Below are 18,431 nucleotides of genomic sequence, written 5' to 3'. Positions count from 1 at the left end.
TGACTAATTGGGCCCAATTTGGACGTTTTCACTTAGGGGTGTACTCACTTTTGTTGCCAGCGGTTTAGACATGAATGGCTGTGTGTTGAGTTATTTTGAGGGGACAGCAAATGTACACTGTTAAACAAGCTGTACACTCACTACTTTACATTGTAGCAAAGTGTAATTTCTTCAGTGTTGTCACATGAAAAGATATACTCAAATATTTACAAAAATGTGAGGGGTGTACTCACTTTTGTGATATACTGTATATATTATATTATTCTATAATTTCCAAGATAAGTCTGCTCTTTTCTCGATAGAGCAACTGCCTGAAAAAGTGGACAGCATAACCCCATTCACCATGGCCCTCATTGCCAAATACATCGCCCGCCACCGGCTCAGAGAGGTTCGACTTCTTGACACCATCGCTGATTTTCTGGTCAAAAAGGGCGAATACCTGGACAGCAAGGTAAGGAGGCCCACTCATCTCTAGAAAATCTCTGCCATACATTTAAACCACTGAGCAACTCCGGTGTTGTGACTGTGGGCGTACTCTGTTTATTGCTGCTTATTATTGGGCATACTGTTTTTTTATGAATTATTATACCTGAAATGTTGGTTATTTACTAGGGATGGGGGTTTGAAATCATTTCACTAATCGAATAGTAACGTAAATCTTTGTCCGATATCCGGATACGTGCTAAATACATGTTGTTTTTAACTTGTGTTTTTAACCTGAGCACTGCTGCGTGAGGGAGAGAGACTGCCACTGCCGAGGGGCCGGTGTGTGCGGGAGAGAGAGACGCAGTAGCCACGGCAACTATAACCAAGGCTAGCTAAATTGTAGCAGTCACAATGTTATTTATCATCCCATATAACAGTGCCTGTCTTGACTGGAGTTGCCCAGAGAAGCTAAGCTAGCTAGGCTAATTGAGGCTACATGCTGCGCTTTCTCCCCAACCCCATTCAGATAAAACAACAGCTTATCTGTTGGTTGCTCATTGTAGCCTCCTCCTTCTCATTTCGCAAATGTTTAATTCCCTCATTTTATTCCATCTTGCTTTGCATTAGTGAACTTTCGCTACACACACAGCCTCTTTAGTGCTTTCATTGGCCAACATGAACAATCTACAGATGTGAAGGCGGCCTTTTTATGGGGCGCACATCATAGAAACTACTACATAGTCGTTTTATGAAATTAATCATTTGAATATCATTTGTATGTCATCAATGCAGAACTATAGATTTCTTACATACTCATTATTATTATTATTGTGGGGCGTGCGAAACAAGAGTCCCCACTTAAATCTAATACATACTACTTCTTATTATTTTACATTCAACTCCTCTAACACCGTTTAAGCTAGAAATGCAGTTCAAATTTTAAAACGCGTAGACTGGTCTGGATTGAGTGTTTTTGCCCATCTTCATTCACTTTCATGGGACTTTTTTCAACATTCTAAATTGCCCCCGTTGTGACATCACTTCCAACATTCCATTTCCTGTAAATGCAACTATGCAACTTTTGACACAAATCGGCTACTTCGACCACTTCGCCAACAACTTCGACAAGTTAGAACATCTACTACGCATCTAACGATACTGCTGTTTACAGTAACACAAACTTTTTCCAAATGCTGTTTTTGACCACCCCCAACAAGTCAGAAACGTAGGGCATATACAATCTTCCGCTACTTCTTTGCTTTTCAAATTCGAAAACAGATTAGGAATAGCTCCTAGCAATCAATAGATAGAGCTGCTTTAGTAACTCATCAACTGCTTTCTTTTATAGATGCACCAAGTCATATCAGAAACTAGCAGATTCATTACTTACCAACAACAGCTGCAAATTTCAATAAAATTACATCAAGTTTACTTTCCTTGCTTTGCCCAACAATACTATCATGAATCTAGCAAAAAGGTTTTGTGGGTCAGAGTGCAGTATTCATTTAGCTTCATTGCACAAATGTTTGTTAGCATGTTCCTCACAGTGGCTTTAGCCGTGGAGGGAGCAGGCCTGCCAAGGCAACTGTTTGCCTAGCAACACATGCCTCGGAGGGAGAAAACTCTTTTTAGCTTGACAAATTCCCATGATTTTGTGAATCTGTTTAAAAAATCGATCAGCTCAAGCGCATGCCCCATTCTCTAAATAACTGGCTATTTTGCCTGTCTGTAAAGAAAAGGGTGGGCTGTACGTTGATCCTGCTGCTCTGATTGGATTCAACGAAGGTGTCTACTGAACTACTGAACACAACCACACAACTACTGACCACGATTATTGACCACAACCAAACAACTACTGACCACAGAACTACTGACAACAACAGTACAACTGCTGACCACAACTACACAACTGCTGACCACAAACACAATTATTGACCACAGTTACAGACCGCAACCACACAACTGACCACAATTACTGACCACAACCACATACCGACAGACCATAAATCCTGATCACACCGCTACTGACTACGACTACTGACCACCCATCTTCTGACCACACAACTGATCACGAATACAACTACGGCCCACAACCACCCAACTACGGCCCACAACCACCCATCTACTGACCACAAACACCCATCTACTGACCACAAACACACAACGACTGACCGCTAATGACGATGCCTACTGACTACAACTACTGACAACAACCACACACTACTGAACCACTCAACTACTGAGCAGAACGACACAACTACCTACCACAATCACTTACCATTAAACTACTGACCACTGTCAACAACTACTGTCCACAACCACACGACTACTGACCACAACCATTGACAACAACCACATACTACTAACTACAACTATTGACAATGACTACTGAACCACACAATTACTGACCACAACCACACAACTACTGACCACACAACTAATGAACAAAACAACTACTGACCATAACCACATGACTACTGACCTCACAACTACTGACCCACAACAACTGAACAAAAACACAACTACTGACCACAACCACACAACTACTGACCCACAAAACTGATCACAAACACAACTACTGACCACAACCACACAACTACTGACCGCACCACAAATACTGACCACAACCACACAACTACTGACTAATATTTCTGAAGAAATGTCCATTTGGATATTTGGCACATCCCTATTATTTACACACATTGTGGGCTCGTACTTCTGACACCTTGTAAAGAGTGGACGCTACTCCATAGTAAAAGCTATAAATTATGCTTTATTGACATTTCTCAAAGCATAGAATTAACAATACATTATTTCCCCATTCCACAATAGGCTCTGCTGCCCCCTAGCTGTCTGGCCACCCAATGGTTGTAGCCAAACCACTATATACATGTTGTGTATTTACATTATGGGTTTGATAAAAGCATTTATCGTGATACTTAGTATTCCACAAATTAAGTTAAGGGATAGCTTTCATATTTCAGATTGTGGCTTCTATCAATGTAACTGTCTGCATAATTTCCAATCCCCTATACAGTGCATTTGTAAAGTATTCAGACCCCTTGACTTTTTCCATATTTTGTTACGTTACAGCCTTATTCTAAAATTATTATGGGGTATTGTGTGTAGATTGATAAAAAACAATCTACACACAATAACCCATAATAAAACAGAAAAAAAAGGTTTTCATAAATAAGTATTTAGACTCTTTACTCAAGTTTTTTATTTTACCTTTATTTTAATAGGCAAGTTAGTTAAGAACAAATTCTTATTTTCAATGACGGCCTAGGAACAGTGGGTTAACTGCCTGTTCAGGGACAGAACAACAGATTTGTACCTTGTCAGCTTGGGGATTTGAACTTGCAACCTTCCGGTTACTAGTCCAATGCTCTAACCACTAGGCTACCCTGCCGCCCCAGTACTTTGTTGAAGGACCTTTTACAGTGATTACAGCCTTGAGTCTTCTTGGGTATGAAGCTACAAGCTTGGCACACCTGTATTTGGGGAGTTTCTCCCATTCTTCTCTTCATATCCTCTCAAGCTCTGTCAGGTTGGATGGAGAGCGTTGCTGCACAGCTATTTTCAGTTCACTCCAGAGATGTTCGATCAGGTTCAAGTCCGGGCTTTGAGGACATTCAGAGATTTGACCCAGAGCAGAATGCTGTGGTATTCATGCTGGTTTAGTGTGCCTTGAATTCCAAATAAATCACTGACAGTGTCACCAGCAAAGCACCCCCACACCATCACACCACCTCCTCCATGCTTCACGGTGGGAACCACACATGCGGAGATCACCCGTTCACCCGTTTTTTTTTTGCTACTACCTTTGTTATTTCATAGTTTTGATGTCTTCACTATTATTCTACAATGTAGAAAATAGAGGGGAAAAGGGGGGGGGGGAACTGGAATGAGTAGATGTGTCCAGATTTTTGACTAGTTCTGTATATACACTACCATTCAAAAGTTTGGGCTCACTTAGAAATTTCCTTGTTTTTGAAAGAAAAGCAAAAAAAAAATGTTCATTAAAATTAACATCAAATTGATTAGAAATACAGTGTAGACATAGTTACATTTACATTTACATTTAAGTCATTTAGCAGACGCTCTTATCCAGAGCGACTTACAAATTGGTGAATTCACCTTCTGACATCCAGTGGAACAGCCACTTTACAATAGTGCATCTAAATCATTAAGGGGGGGGGGGGGGTGAGAAGGATTACTTATCCTATCCTAGGTATTCCTTGAAGAGGTGGGGTTTCAGGTGTCTCCGGAAGGTGGTGATTGACTCCGCTGTCCTGGCGTCGTGAGGGAGTTTGTTCCACCATTGGGGGGCCAGAGCAGCGAACAGTTTTGACTGGGCTGAGCGGGAACTGTACTTCCTCAGTGGTAGGGAGGCGAGCAGGCCAGAGGTGGATGAACGCAGTGCCCTTGCTTGGGTGTAGGGCCTGATCAGAGCCTGGAGGTACTGCGGTGCCGTTCCCCTCACAGCTCCGTAGGCAAGCACCATGGTCTTGTAGCGGATGCGAGCTTCAACTGGAAGCCAGTGGAGAGAACGGAGGAGCGGGGTGACGTGAGAGAACTTGGGAAGGTTGAACACCAGACGGGCTGCGGCGTTCTGGATGAGTTGTAGGGGTTTAATGGCACAGGCAGGGAGCCCAGCCAACAGCGAGTTGCAGTAATCCAGACGGGAGATGACAAGTGCCTGGATTAGGACCTGCGCCGCTTCCTGTGTGAGGCAGGGTCGTACTCTGCGGATGTTGTAGAGCATGAACCTACAGGAACGGGCCACCGCCATGATGTTGGTTGAGAACGACAGGGTGTTGTCCAGGATCACGCCAAGGTTCTTAGCGCTCTGGGAGGAGGACACAATGGAGTTGTCAACCGTGATGGCGAGATCATGGAACGGGCAGTCCTTCCCCGGGAGGAAGAGCAGCTCCGTCTTGCCGAGGTTCAGCTTGAGGTGGTGATCCGTCATCCACACTGATATGTCTGCCAGACATGCAGAGATGCGATTCGCCACCTGGTCATCAGAAGGGGGAAAGGAGAAGATTAATTGTGTGTCGTCTGCATAGCAATGATAGGAGAGACCATGTGAGGTTATGACAGAGCCAAGTGACTTGGTGTATAGCGAGAATAGGAGAGGGCCTAGAACAGAGCCCTGGGGGACACCAGTGGTGAGAGCGCGTGGCGAGGAGACAGATTCTCGCCACGCCACCTGGTAGGAGCGACCTGTCAGGTAGGACGCAATCCAAGCGTGGGCCGCGCCGGAGATGCCCAACTCGGAGAGGGTGGAGAGGAGGATCTGATGGTTCACAGTATCGAAGGCAGCCGATAGGTCTAGAAGGATGAGAGCAGAGGAGAGAGAGTTAGCTTTAGCAGTGCGGAGCGCCTCCGTGATACAGAGAAGAGCAGTCTCAGTTGAATGACTAGTCTTGAAACCTGACTGATTTGGATCAAGAAGGTCATTCTGAGAGAGATAGCGGGAGAGCTGGCCAAGGACGGCACGTTCAAGAGTTTTGGAGAGAAAAGAAAGAAGGGATACTGGTCTGTAGTTGTTGACATCGGAGGGGTCGAGTGTAGGTTTTTTCAGAAGGGGTGCAACTCTCGCTCTCTTGAAGACGGAAGGGACGTAGCCAGCGGTCAGGGATGAGTTGATGAGCGAGGTGAGGTAAGGGAGAAGGTCTCCGGAAATGGTCTGGAGAAGAGAGGAGGGGATAGGGTCGAGCGGGCAGGTTGTTGGGCGGCCGGCCGTCACAAGAAGAGAGATTTCATCTGGAGAGAGAGGGGAGAAAGAGGTCAGAGCACAGGGTAGGGCAGTGTGAGCAGAACCAGCGGTGTCGTTTGACTTAGCAAACGAGGATCGGATGTCGTCGACCTTCTTTTCAAAATGGTTGACGAAGTCATCTGCAGAGAGGGAGGAGGGGGGGAGGATTCAGGAGGGAGGAGAAGGTGGCAAAGAGCTTCCTAGGGTTAGAGGCAGATGCTTGGAATTTAGAGTGGTAAAAAGTGGCTTTAGCAGCAGAGACAGAGGAGGAAAATGTAGAGAGGAGGGAGTGAAAGGATGCCAGGTCCGCAGGGGAGGCGAGTTTTCCTCCATTTCCGCTCGGCTGCCCGGAGCTCTGTTCTGTGAGCTCGCAATGAGTCATCGAGCCACGGAGCGGGAGGGGAGGACCGAGCCGGCCTGGAGGATAGGGGACATAGAGAGTCAAAGGATGCAGAAAGGGAAGAGAGGAGGGTTGAGGAGGCAGAATCAGGAGATAGGTTGGAGAAGGTATGAGCAGTGGGAAGAGATGATAGGATGGAAGAGGAGAGTGTAGCGGGGGAGAGAGAGCGAAGGTTGGGACGGCGCGATACCATCCGAGTAGGGGCAGTGTGGGAAGTGTTGGATGAGAGCGAGAGGGAAAAGGATACAAGGTAGTGGTCGGAGACTTGGAGGGGAGTTGCAATGAGGTTAGTGGAAGAACAGCATCTAGTAAAGTTGAGGTCGAGCGTATTGCCTGCCTTGTGAGTAGGGGGGAAGGTGAGAGGGTGAGGTCAAAAGAGGAGAGGAGTGGAAAGAAGGAGGCAGAGAGGAATGAGTCAAAGGTAGACGTGGGGAGGTTAAAGTCGCCCAGGACTGTGAGAGGTGAGCCATCCTCAGGAAAGGAGCTTATCAAGGCATCAAGCTCATTGATGAACTCTCCGAGGAACCTGGAGGGCGATAAATGATAAGGATGTTAAGCTTGAAAGGGCTGGTAACTGTGACAGCATGGAATTCAAAGGAGGCGATAGACAGATGGGTAAGGGGAGAGAGAGAGAATGACCACTTGGGAGAGATGAGGATCCCGGTGCCACCACCCCGCTGACCAGAAGCTCTCGGGGTGTGCGAGAACACGTGGGCGGACGAAGAGAGAGCAGTAGGAGTAGCAGTGTTATCTGTGGTGATCCATGTTTCCGTCAGTGCCAAGAAGTCGAGGGACTGGAGGGAGGCATAGGCTGAGATGAACTCTGCCTTGTTGGCCGCAGATCGGCAGTTCCAGAGGCTACCGGAGACCTGGAACTCCACGTGGGTCGTGCGCGCTGGGACCACCAGATTAGGGTGGCCGCTGCCACGCGGTGTGGAGCGTTTGTATGGTCTGTGCAGAGAGGAGAGAACAGGGATAGATAGACACATAGTTGACAGGCTACAGAAGAGGCTACGCTAATGCAAAGGAGATTGGAATGACAAGTGGACTACACGTCTCGAATGTTCAGAAAGTTAAGCTTACGTAGCAAGAATCTTATTGACTAAAATGATTGAAATGCTACAGTACTGCTGGAGTAGGCTAGCTGGCAGTGGCTGTGTTGTTGACTTTGTAGGCTAGCTGGTAGTGGCTGCGATGTTGACACTACACTAATCAAGTCGTTCCGTCGAGTGTAATAGTTTCTACAGTGCTGCTATTCGGGGGCTAGCTAGCTAGCTAGCAGGTTGATTGCGTTACGTTACCTTAAAAGAACGACAATAACCATTATCAGCAACCATCACTCCTGTGTTCCAATGGCGCGTTGTGTTAGCTAATCCAAGTTTATAATTTTAAAAGGCTAATTGATCATTTTAGGCTCTAACCAGAACAGAAAGAGTGGGAGGCCCTGGTGCAGAACTGAGCAAGAGGACAAGTACATTAGAATGTCTTGTTTGAGAAAGAGACGCCTCACGAGTCCTCAACTGGCAGCTTCATTAAATTGTACCCGCAAAACACCAGTCTCAAGAAAAAGCCCTATCTCAGACTTGGCCAATAAAAATAAAAGATTAAGATGGGCAAAAGAACAGACACTAGACAGAGGTAGATTGGAAAAAAGTGTTATGGTCAAACGAAGTTTGAGGTGTTCGGATCACAAAGAAGAACATTCGTGAGACGCAAAAAAATGCAAAGATGCTGGAGGCAATGTGATGGTCTGGGGGTGCTTTGGTGGTGGTAAAGTGGGAGATCTGTACAGGGTAAAAGGTAGCCTTCCTTCTTCAAGATATCACTCCACTTCGCCATGCCATACCCTCTGGACGGTGCTTAATTGGAGCCAATTTCCTCCTACAACAGGACAATGACCCAAAGCACAGCTCCAAACTATGCAAAAACTATTTAGGGAAGAAGCAGTCCGCTGGTATTCTGTCTATAATGGAGTGGCCAGCACAGTCACCGGATCTCAACCCTATTGAGCAGTTGTGGGAGCAGCTTGACCGTATGGTATGTAAGAAGTGCCCATCAAGCCAATCCAATTTGTGGGAGGTGCTTCAGGAAGCATGGGGTGAAATCTCTTCAGATTACCTCAACAAATTGACAACTAGAATGCCAAAGATCTGCAAGGCTGTAATTGGAGGATTCTTTGACAAAAGCAAAGTTTGAAGGACACAATTATTATTTCAATTAAAAATCATTATTTATAACCTTGTCAACATCTTGACTGTATCTCCTATTCATTTTGCAACTCATTTCATGCATGTTTTCATGGAAAACAAGGACATTTCTAAGTGACCCCAAACTTTTGAACGGTTGTGTTGTGTCTATCCATAAAAATATGAATTGTTTTATATTTTCCTTTTATTTTTCCCTAACCCTACCACCCCTCCCCTGTTTGGTCTAAACTAATGGACAACACCACATAGGCTTCTACATCCAGTTTATACATACTATATACATTTTACAGACACAATATATTTTACAATAGTTATCTTTTGTTTGTTTTTAGTCCCATCCTTCAGCTACCCTCTACAACTCCCCTCTATCAATAAAGACTATCCTTTTTTGATTACTATTTGCCATATTTTGCTGTGATGTTTCACAAACTTTCTGAACCTTTCTATTCTCAGTTTCTACAGATTGTAAATTAAAGATACATTGTTTTGCTAAGAGTATTATTGATCGATTGACTGACTTTTTAAAATCATCCAGCACTGCTATTTGCCGAGTTAGCTCCTGGTAAATGTTGTAATTTTTCCAGACATTCCTGAACCTGCGACCAAAAACAAGCTACATACGGACAGCACCAAAACAAATGATCTAATGATTGTCTCTTCGCAGCAAAAATTGATACTTGGTGATATCACGGCTCCACAGGTTATCCAGAAACTGGTGTTCCCCTTCAGCCGGATGAACTACCTGCCGTCCAACAAGGTCCAGTTCTTCTCCAAGCTGGAGGTGGTGCTGGAGCTCAAGGCCCTGAGCTCCCCGTTAGCCACCGTCAATATCCTCATGTCCCTGTTCCAGCTGGGCCACTTTCCCGGCCTGGTGCTGCACAGGGTCTTCTCCACTGCCTTCATCAACAACGTCACCAGTGAGTGGCGCACACACACACACACACGCACATAAAGTGATCATGCAACATCAAAGAACAGCTGTGTTTCATGTCTTTTGACTTACCCCTTTCAGTAGACACACTAAACCTCAAGCTGACCCCTAATAAACAACTAATGAACACGCACATAAATGAACTGATGCATGAAGTGGAATAGTACCCCCACATACCCCAACTCAATCCCAGTCAGTTGTATGTGATTCATTTAAATGATCGGCCATTTTAGCCAGTTGCTCTCACTCATGTCTTTGTTTCTGTGGATCTTCTTCCCCCATTTGTAGACAGTCCTTATGCTCTGATCGTGCTTCGCTACTTGTCTCTGTTGGACGCAGCGGTTGAACTGGAGTACCAGGACTACACCGGTCCACGGCTCCAGGACACGCACAAGGTGCTCATGTTTGACCACGCGCTGACCGCTGATGAGGTCAACCGCAAATACAGGTACGGTGCAGAGTGATTGGTTAACCAACTGTTAGTTGGTCATCTATTTTCTTTATTGAATCATGTCTGCTCTTTCATTGCAAATCCAAGTGAAGCATGAAAAGTATCTGGTTGACATGAGTGTATTTGTGTGTGTTTTTCAGCTACAAGGGTCTTGTAGCTGAAGCCCTCAGACAATTGGTTGGAGAGCAAGGCTACAAGCAAGATGAAGTCCTGGCCCCTGGGTATTACACAGGTACATTGAACAAACACCAGATTGTGTGTTAAACCCAACAGCCACTGTAAGATGGAGACCTGCACGGGTCAGTTTTTTTTAGCTGCACCTGCCCCATGCCGGCCTTTATCAATTCCAAACACCACCGACACCAGGACAGATTTTTCTCAGCAACCTGACCCACCCAAATAGAATTGTTCTGAGAGCTGATCCGTGACACACCAAATAACACTTTATTTAATTGTTTTAGATTAGGCTAGTAGGCTATTTTTCCTCTCCCTGCATTAATTAATTTGTCTACATGTAGAATCAATATTGGGATAAAGGAAACCATGGCATGAACTAAGGACAATATATTTTTATTTTCACATTGAGATGCTTGTTCTAATTAGCTTTGTTACCGAATGAAATCCTATAGCCAACAACAAGACATTAACATTTAATATGATAATCAAATAGTTTAATTGAAACTTAAGTAAACAATTCCCAGAATCGAATTTGTAGGCTATAGCCTTATTCAAACCTTTACCAGCCGCACTTAAACTTTTAGGTAACCCTTATTTTGCCAACTAAGTGGACTGAAAACACATTCTCATTTGCAGCAACGACCAGGGGAGAGGATGGGAATGAATGAGCCAATTGGAAGCTGGGGATGATTAAGTGGTCATGATGGTATGAGGGCCAGATTGGGAATTTAGCCAGGACACTGGGGTTAATACCCCTACTCTTACGCTAATGACCATGGGCTCTTTAGTGACCACAGAGAGTCAGGACACCCGTTTAACTTCACATCTGAAAGACTGCACCCCAAACAGGGCAATTTCCCCAGTCACTACCCTGGGGATATGTTTTTAGACCTACTGGCCCTCCAACACCACTTCCAGCAGCATCTGGTCTCCCATCCAGGGACCCACCATGCTTAGCGTCAGAGGCAAGCCAGCAGTGGGATGCAGGGTGTTATGTTGCTGGCAAATAAACGTGATGTGGCCTGCGTAGCCTATGGTCTAAATGAACAAAAGCCTGAATTTACATAATAATTCACTGATAATAAACTGAATTAGCCTATAGTAAACAAATACGGGCTTGTACTTTTTGCAGGCTGTGTATCCATCTACTGGGTTATTGTCCTTGCCCACAATGACTCCAAAATCCTTCCAAACCGGAGATTTCACTCACGTACCACCTGTTTCCACTATGGTGTATTTCATAACCTTTCTATTTCTCCAGTTACGTTAGCCGTTTTCACGTGAGCTACGCTAGCCAGGAATAGTAGGCCAAGCTTGGCAACGTATTCTCACGTGGGGGGATGAAACACATATGTTTTCAGCACCACACGAATAATGGACAGTTCTCTGATTCACTGTGTACATCGCTTGTGCCCTACAGTATACAGCTCTGGAAAAAAAGAACACTGCAAAATTATCCACTTCTCTGGTTTTACTATTTATAGTTATGTGTTTGGGTAAAATGAACATTTTTTGTTTTATTATATAAACTACTGACAACATTTCTCCCAAATTCCGGATAGAAATATTGTCATTTAGAGCATTTATTTGCAGAAAATGACAACTGGTCAAAATAACAAAAAGATGCAATGTTGCCAGGTCAATCAAGGTGTGGATGGAGGACCACCAGATCAAGACCCTGTCATGGCCAGCCCAATCTCCAGACCTGAACCCCATTGAAAACCTCTGGAATGTGACCAAGAGGAAGATGGATGGTCTCAAGCCATCAAACAAAGCCGAGCTGCTTGAATTCTTGCGCCAGGAGTGGCGTAAAGTCACCCAACATCAATGTGAAAGACTGGTGGAGAGCAGGCCGAGACTCATAAAAGCTGGCTATTGAAAATCAGGGTTATTCCATCAAATATTGATTTCTGAACTCTTCCTAAGTTAACATTAGTATTGTGTTTAAAAATGAATAGGACCTTATTTTCTTATTTTTCATTATTCGAGGTCTGACAACACTATCTTTTTTGTTATTTTGACCAGTTGTCATTTTCTGCAAATAAATGCTCTAAATGACAATATTTCTATTTGGAATTGGGGAGAAATGTTGTCAGTAGTTTATAGAATAAAACAGAAATGTTCATTTTACTCAAACACATACTTATAAATAGTCAAACCAGAGAAACTGATCATTTTGCAGTGGTCTCTTCATTTTTTCCAGAGCTCTATGTCTGCCTCATCTCTCACATGATGTTGTGAATTCCATTCTGTAACACAACAAGCTCCTGGGTTTGTAGAACATTATCTTGTTTTCAAATGTTTCTGACCCGCAATATAATTGTTCAAACTGCGAGCCGACACGCGGGTTGAAAGAATGTTTTCATTCTCACCCACCAGCAGAGTTTTTTTGCAGGTCAACCGCGGGGAACCGCGGATCTCCAACCTGATGCAGGCTCTACTGTAAGATACCACACAATGGTGTATCATTATGTTGTACTTTAATCTCTTTGGGGTTGTAGGATTCTGGAAACTTTCACAAAATTCCCAGTTTTTCCTAAATTCAAAGTCTGAGGAATAAAGTTTCAACCCTAAATGTTGCAACCCTAATCCTCGATATCCCCATTTCCTTTTTAGACTTCCTGCTGTGGATTGATGGCTCTGGCCGAGTTCTCCCTATCCGGACAGGGGCAGGGACCTCCCTAGGTATGGCCCCCAAAACCCCAGAAGGATCCGCAGCCGTGACAGCCCTCACTTCAGACTTTCAAAAGTTCTCCCCCTTCGCCCCACTAGAGGTAGGGAGGGACCAGCGACCCGTCCAGGGGGATGATGCAGTGAACTTTCTGCCCTACCACATGCAGCGAGTGGCAAACCCTTCCTCGGCCCAGAGGACGGGCCCTAACAGCGGGGGCCCTCTGGACTACAACCCTTACTTCACGTCGGCCGATTACTACTCCAGCCTGGCCAAGGAGCACTCTTTGGAGAGCCAGGACAGCTCCACGCTCAGCAGCCCTCCCTCAGACAGCCTGGCACATCCAGGGGCCTCCGGGGTAGGGGGATCTGCCACGGCTGCCCCCAATTCCCTCTTCCAATTCTCCATTGGAAAAATCCTGGAGGATGAGGGAGGGGTGCAGGTGGGGCCGGCGAGTCAGGGGCTTCCTGCATTCTATGAGGCAAACGGGGACGTGAAGCCCACCTCACCACTTCGACTGCACCCGGCTGATCGAGCTGGGGACCAGCGGCAGCTCAAGAGGTCAGTGCTTCAGAGAGGTCAGAATGGGATTCCCAAATCTGTCCAGTCCGATTTCTATCCTTATACTACAACTAAATGCTTGATAATACATCAGTGGAGCAATGCAAGTTAGCGAATAACTTTAAGAAAGACTGTTTTGCTGGGAGGTCTGCCATCTTTCTACCCTCTTTTGCCACTTGTGTGAATAAGGAATTTATTTCTAAATGAGAAATAATTTGTTAATCACTATATACCACTTCCTTTCTTCTTTCAGAGTGGTTATGTCGGTGAATGACAAGTGGCACTACTGTCACAACTCTGAGGTGCTGGTGGGCTCCCGGGCCATGAGAGACCGTCACCTGCTGCTCCTGGGATACGTCATTCTGCAGGTGAGCCCATACCATTTAAACCATCTTAAAAACAACATCAAAAAAAAAAAATATATATATATAGACCACATTTTAAACATCTTACAACCACATGTCAGTATACCTTTGCCTCCATTACAATCATCCGATGACGCTTTTGAATTGGCAACTGCTACCAGGTAACTGGCCTACTAATGGTCCGCTTTGCCCAATAAGTATAAAACTAACAGTGTTACTGACATCCCGCATTGTGTTCCTCTATTCCACAGCTGCCCTATCATGAACTGGAGAAGCTGAATGGTATAGAGGAGGTGAAGCAGTACCTCCACAAAAAGCTCCTGGAGGTCCCCTTATGACAACAAAAGACTTGAGTGTGTGTTTGTGTGCGCGAGTGTATGCCATTTTGGCGGCTTGGAATAGGACGGTTATTGGTGGGATTGGGAAAGTTTGAGGTGGAAGACAAACCCTGGTCAAAGTCTGAAACGGAAGAGTTTCTGGCAACTTGCATTTATCAAAATGGCGCCAGCCTATTTGCAACCAGTCCCCAGTTGATGGCATGTGTAGTGTCAGGTTGCCACGCTTGTTGTCAATGCAATCTTGTCATTGTCACTTCACAACGGTTCAAATCTAATTTTATTGGTCACGTACACATAATTTGCTAATGTTATCGCAAGTGTAGCAAAATACTTATGTTCATAGCTTCAACAGTACAGTAATGCCTAAAAATACAAAAACAGTACATGAAAATCTAAAAGAAAGGAATTAAGAACAAAATAAATATTAGAATGAGCAATGTCAGTCCGAAACCCCCAAAAATACACCATATATACAAAAGTATGTGGGCACAATGAGTGGATTTGGCTCTCAGCCCCACCTGTTGCTGAAAGGTGTATACAATCGAGCACACAGTCATGCAATCTCCATAGACAAACATTGGCAGTAGAATGGCTCAGTGACTTTCAACGTGGCACCGTCATAGGATGACACCTTTCCAACAAGTCAGTTCGTCAAATTTCTGCCCTGCTAAAGCTGACCCAGTCAACTGTAAGTGCTGTTATTGTGAAGTGGAAACGTCTAGGAGCAACAATGGTTCAGCCGCAAATTGGTAGGTCACACAAGCTGATAGAACGAGACCATTGAAGAGCGTAGCGCGTAAAAATCACCTGTCCTTGGTTTCAAAACTCACTACTAAGTTCCAAACTGCCTCTGGTAACAACGTCTGCACAAGAACTGTTCATCTTGTGCTTAATGAAATGGGTTTCCATGGCCGAGCAGCCACACACAAGCCTAAGATCACCATGTGCAATGCCAAGCGTCGGCTGGAGTGGTGAAGAGTCTCCTGACTTTGGAGTAGGGGAAATCGTTCTCTGGAGTGATGAATCACGCTTCACCATCTGGCAGTCTGACAGACATTCAAGACCATTCTGTGCTTCCAATTTTGTGGCAACAGTTTGGGGAAGGCCCTTCCCTATTTTGACAATGCCCTCGTGCACAAAGCAAGGTTCATTCTGAGATCGGTGTGGAAGAATTTGACTGGCCTATGCAGAGCCCTTACCTCATCGATACCTTTGAATTGGAACGCTGGCTGCAAGCCAGGCCTAATCACCCAACATCAGTGTCCAGGGGGGACCAACTCCATATTAATGCCCATGATTTAGGAATGGGATGTTTAACAGGCAGGTGTCCATATACTTTTGGTCATTGTGGTGTAGAAGCTGTTTTTCAGTCTCTCGGTCCCAGCTTTGATGCACCTGTACTGTCTCCGCCTTTTAGATGGTAGCGGGGTAAACAGGCCGTGGCTCGGGTGGCTGAGGTCCTGTCACACTGGTTGCTGTAGATGTCCTGGAGGGCAGGCAGTGTGCCCACGGTGATGTGTGGGCTCACAGCACCACCCTCAGGAAAGCCTTGTGGGTGCGGACGGTGCAGTTGCCGTACCAGGCGGTGATACAGCCCGACAGGATGCTCTCAATGGTAACATCTGTTGAAGTTAGTAGTTGTCTTAGTGGCCAAGCCAAATTTCTTCAGCCTCCTGAGGTTGAAGAGGCGCTGTTGATCTACGGACTATTTCTATCACAAAATATGTTCATTTTAGATTTTGACCAGCGTATTTCTATCGTTCTAGTTTTGATCATGGTTTGGTGTGGACGAGTGGGAAGTAAGTTGTTGTCATTATTATTATAATAATAGTCATATGGAGATGACAATGTTCTGGTGGTGTATGAAAAAATAAGTCCCTTTTTAAAAGAAACAAATGTTTTATTGAACTGCAGTTGTAACGCATGTTGGGACTGTGTAATCGGTTCGCTACGGTCGTCAGAACCGCAACAGTTCATGCAGATCAACTGGGTAACATGGGGTTTATTGAGACTAACAAATGGGACCTCTTCATTGTGTTTTCTAATACTTGTGTGCAACGTATGGTCTGTGGATGAGGATGGATAAATTATGTTAGTGAAAAAAAAGTGTTATATATTTTTGTCTTCACTAGAATGGCTTTTCCGTTGTCCAGAACTAAGCAATGCACGTTGGAGCATCTATTTTCTACTGGGTCTCTTTGTTTTGTCGTTGGTACTTGTGAATGACTTCATTCAGGGAGGAATTTGTGATTCCTTAAGTGAGTTTCCACCATTGCATTGACAATTGGGAATTGCCAGACACCAGTCTAGTTAAATTAGGTGTATTGCTATGAAAGACAAGTGAATACAGTTCATCTGAGAACCTTTGGTTTTCTCAGTGGCATTTGAAATGGAACCCTGACCTAGGTTTTGCATGATTGAGGTAATCCGTTAAGTCATGCAGTGGTTTGCATGGACAAATTGGTGTTTGATACTGGACTTGCTGAAAATGACCCATTTTATTTCAAGTTGTCTCAAAGCGATACAAATATTTGTAGAGAAAGACCTTTTTACAGGACACCAAAGACTTGGACTTTGTTAGGTAGGCAGAAATGGCTCATGGGATTTGTAATTGTGGTTTCGCCCCTGTATTACTAGGTGTTTTGTCTTTGCTCTCATTTATGTAGCCGATCAGGAAGAGAATAGGGTAATGCCAAGGATTTATATTTACACTAGATGACTGAGGGCACTGTGATGAAGTCACCGTGCCGCCATCTTGACACTCCCCAGGCAAAGCTAAATGCAATTGTTTTAAGGTCATACCAAGGATCATTTTACTGTAAGACCCCTTGAAGTATGAAAAAGTAAATTATTTGATAGAAGAAATGGGGCCTTACTACTTTTAGCCCATGCAAACGCATTGTATAACATTCACTACATGAAACAGCTAGCCCCCACCCAAAAAAAAATCTAAAGGAAGTTTGTTCTGAAGTGTCCCTTATGTGAAAGATCAGGATTTGTGTTTTAAATAATGTTTACATGTATCTAACCCCTTTCTTTTTTGGCACTATACATTTTTTCAACTGGTACCAGGGGACCTTCAGACAAAAACAACCGACATGTTTGTGTTCGTGAGAGTCATCTTTCCATAGAGGGTTCATAATAGTATTTAGGCCACACTGTTCGGATGCCACAGACAATTGTGTGAGAAGATGGTCTGACAAACACGGCGCTAGCTGTCTTTCACCGCAGATGTGGAAGTGTGGATGCGGTGGATTGAGATACATCCAATGCATAAATAACGGGGATGTTTTTATGTTGTGGACACCAACCTTACAGGGTTTATATTAATGAATGCATTTGTAAGGATCCATGGGCTGTTCTGAATGCAAGTCTCCAAAACACTGAATGCATTATGCACAGGTGGTTGAGTGTTTATTTATTGGTATCACTCCTGGTACAGGGGCTGTGTGTATTATATCTGGGGAAAGACAAGTTTGGAGATTGTTTAAATATTGATATGTCTGTATAAAAGCAACATGTCATTTTTGTTTTGTGAATTATGTACATTTTACATAAAGACAGTATGAGCAACCGAAAATTGTATGACTTAGTTTTGAATTTTGAAATTGATAAAACAGAATTAAGGTGGACTATGCAGAAACCACTGCCATTTCCTGGTTGCAAATATTCTAATAGTTTGCCTAACAAAACAAGCTAGTGTAGAGAATCATTGTACCATCTAAAAGGCTGAGATATCTTTTCAGTTGTTTGAAACTGCAAGCATAGAAATAGATCTACCGCTTCTTAGACTTGCCTTCAGTGAGTGATGGATCTGTAACACGCGTGTGAATTTGGTCAGCTTGCCCAGAAAGGGATACAAATACTGAAGCTTGATACATACAGGTACTACATTGTTTAGGGAAATCGCCTACAGCCAAGGTTAGTGGGGAAAAGTATAGCTGTGGATCGTCCCTTCATAGAAATGTCTAACGCTGCGTTCATGCCCAAGTCGGAAGCTCTTAATTACCAGTCAAGTCGTGGATGCATGTAATTTCCTTAGGTGACAGATCCCGCATGTGTGACAAGTCAGAGCTCAGGGATGATAAGACTAGTTTCCCACTACGTACATGTTCAAGTGCCACCTGCTCACTTGGTTAT

The 18,431-nt window shown here is 44.4% G+C and overlaps 1 protein-coding gene across 2 annotated transcripts in view; it reads left to right on the top strand.

Annotated features, from left to right (window-relative positions):
* Nucleotides 1–17,893, top strand: part of LOC135518261 (FAST kinase domain-containing protein 3, mitochondrial-like) — a 34,563-nt gene extending 16,670 nt beyond the window's left edge. For both annotated transcript variants that reach the window (XM_064943295.1, XM_064943305.1), the window contains exons 6-12: nt 303–451; nt 9,498–9,714; nt 10,017–10,176; nt 10,320–10,411; nt 12,973–13,588; nt 13,842–13,956; nt 14,205–17,893. In XM_064943295.1, coding sequence (XP_064799367.1) covers nt 303–451; nt 9,498–9,714; nt 10,017–10,176; nt 10,320–10,411; nt 12,973–13,588; nt 13,842–13,956; nt 14,205–14,291 — 1,436 coding nt within the window. In that variant the 3' untranslated portion in view covers nt 14,292–17,893. The remainder of the gene's footprint in view (nt 1–302; nt 452–9,497; nt 9,715–10,016; nt 10,177–10,319; nt 10,412–12,972; nt 13,589–13,841; nt 13,957–14,204) is intronic.
* The last annotated feature ends 538 nt before the right edge of the window (nt 17,894–18,431 follow it).

This window comes from Oncorhynchus masou, chromosome 3 (genome assembly GCF_036934945.1).
Source record: "Oncorhynchus masou masou isolate Uvic2021 chromosome 3, UVic_Omas_1.1, whole genome shotgun sequence".
NCBI lineage: Eukaryota > Metazoa > Chordata > Actinopteri > Salmoniformes > Salmonidae > Oncorhynchus > Oncorhynchus masou.
This window is presented reverse-complemented; position numbering and strand designations above follow the sequence as displayed.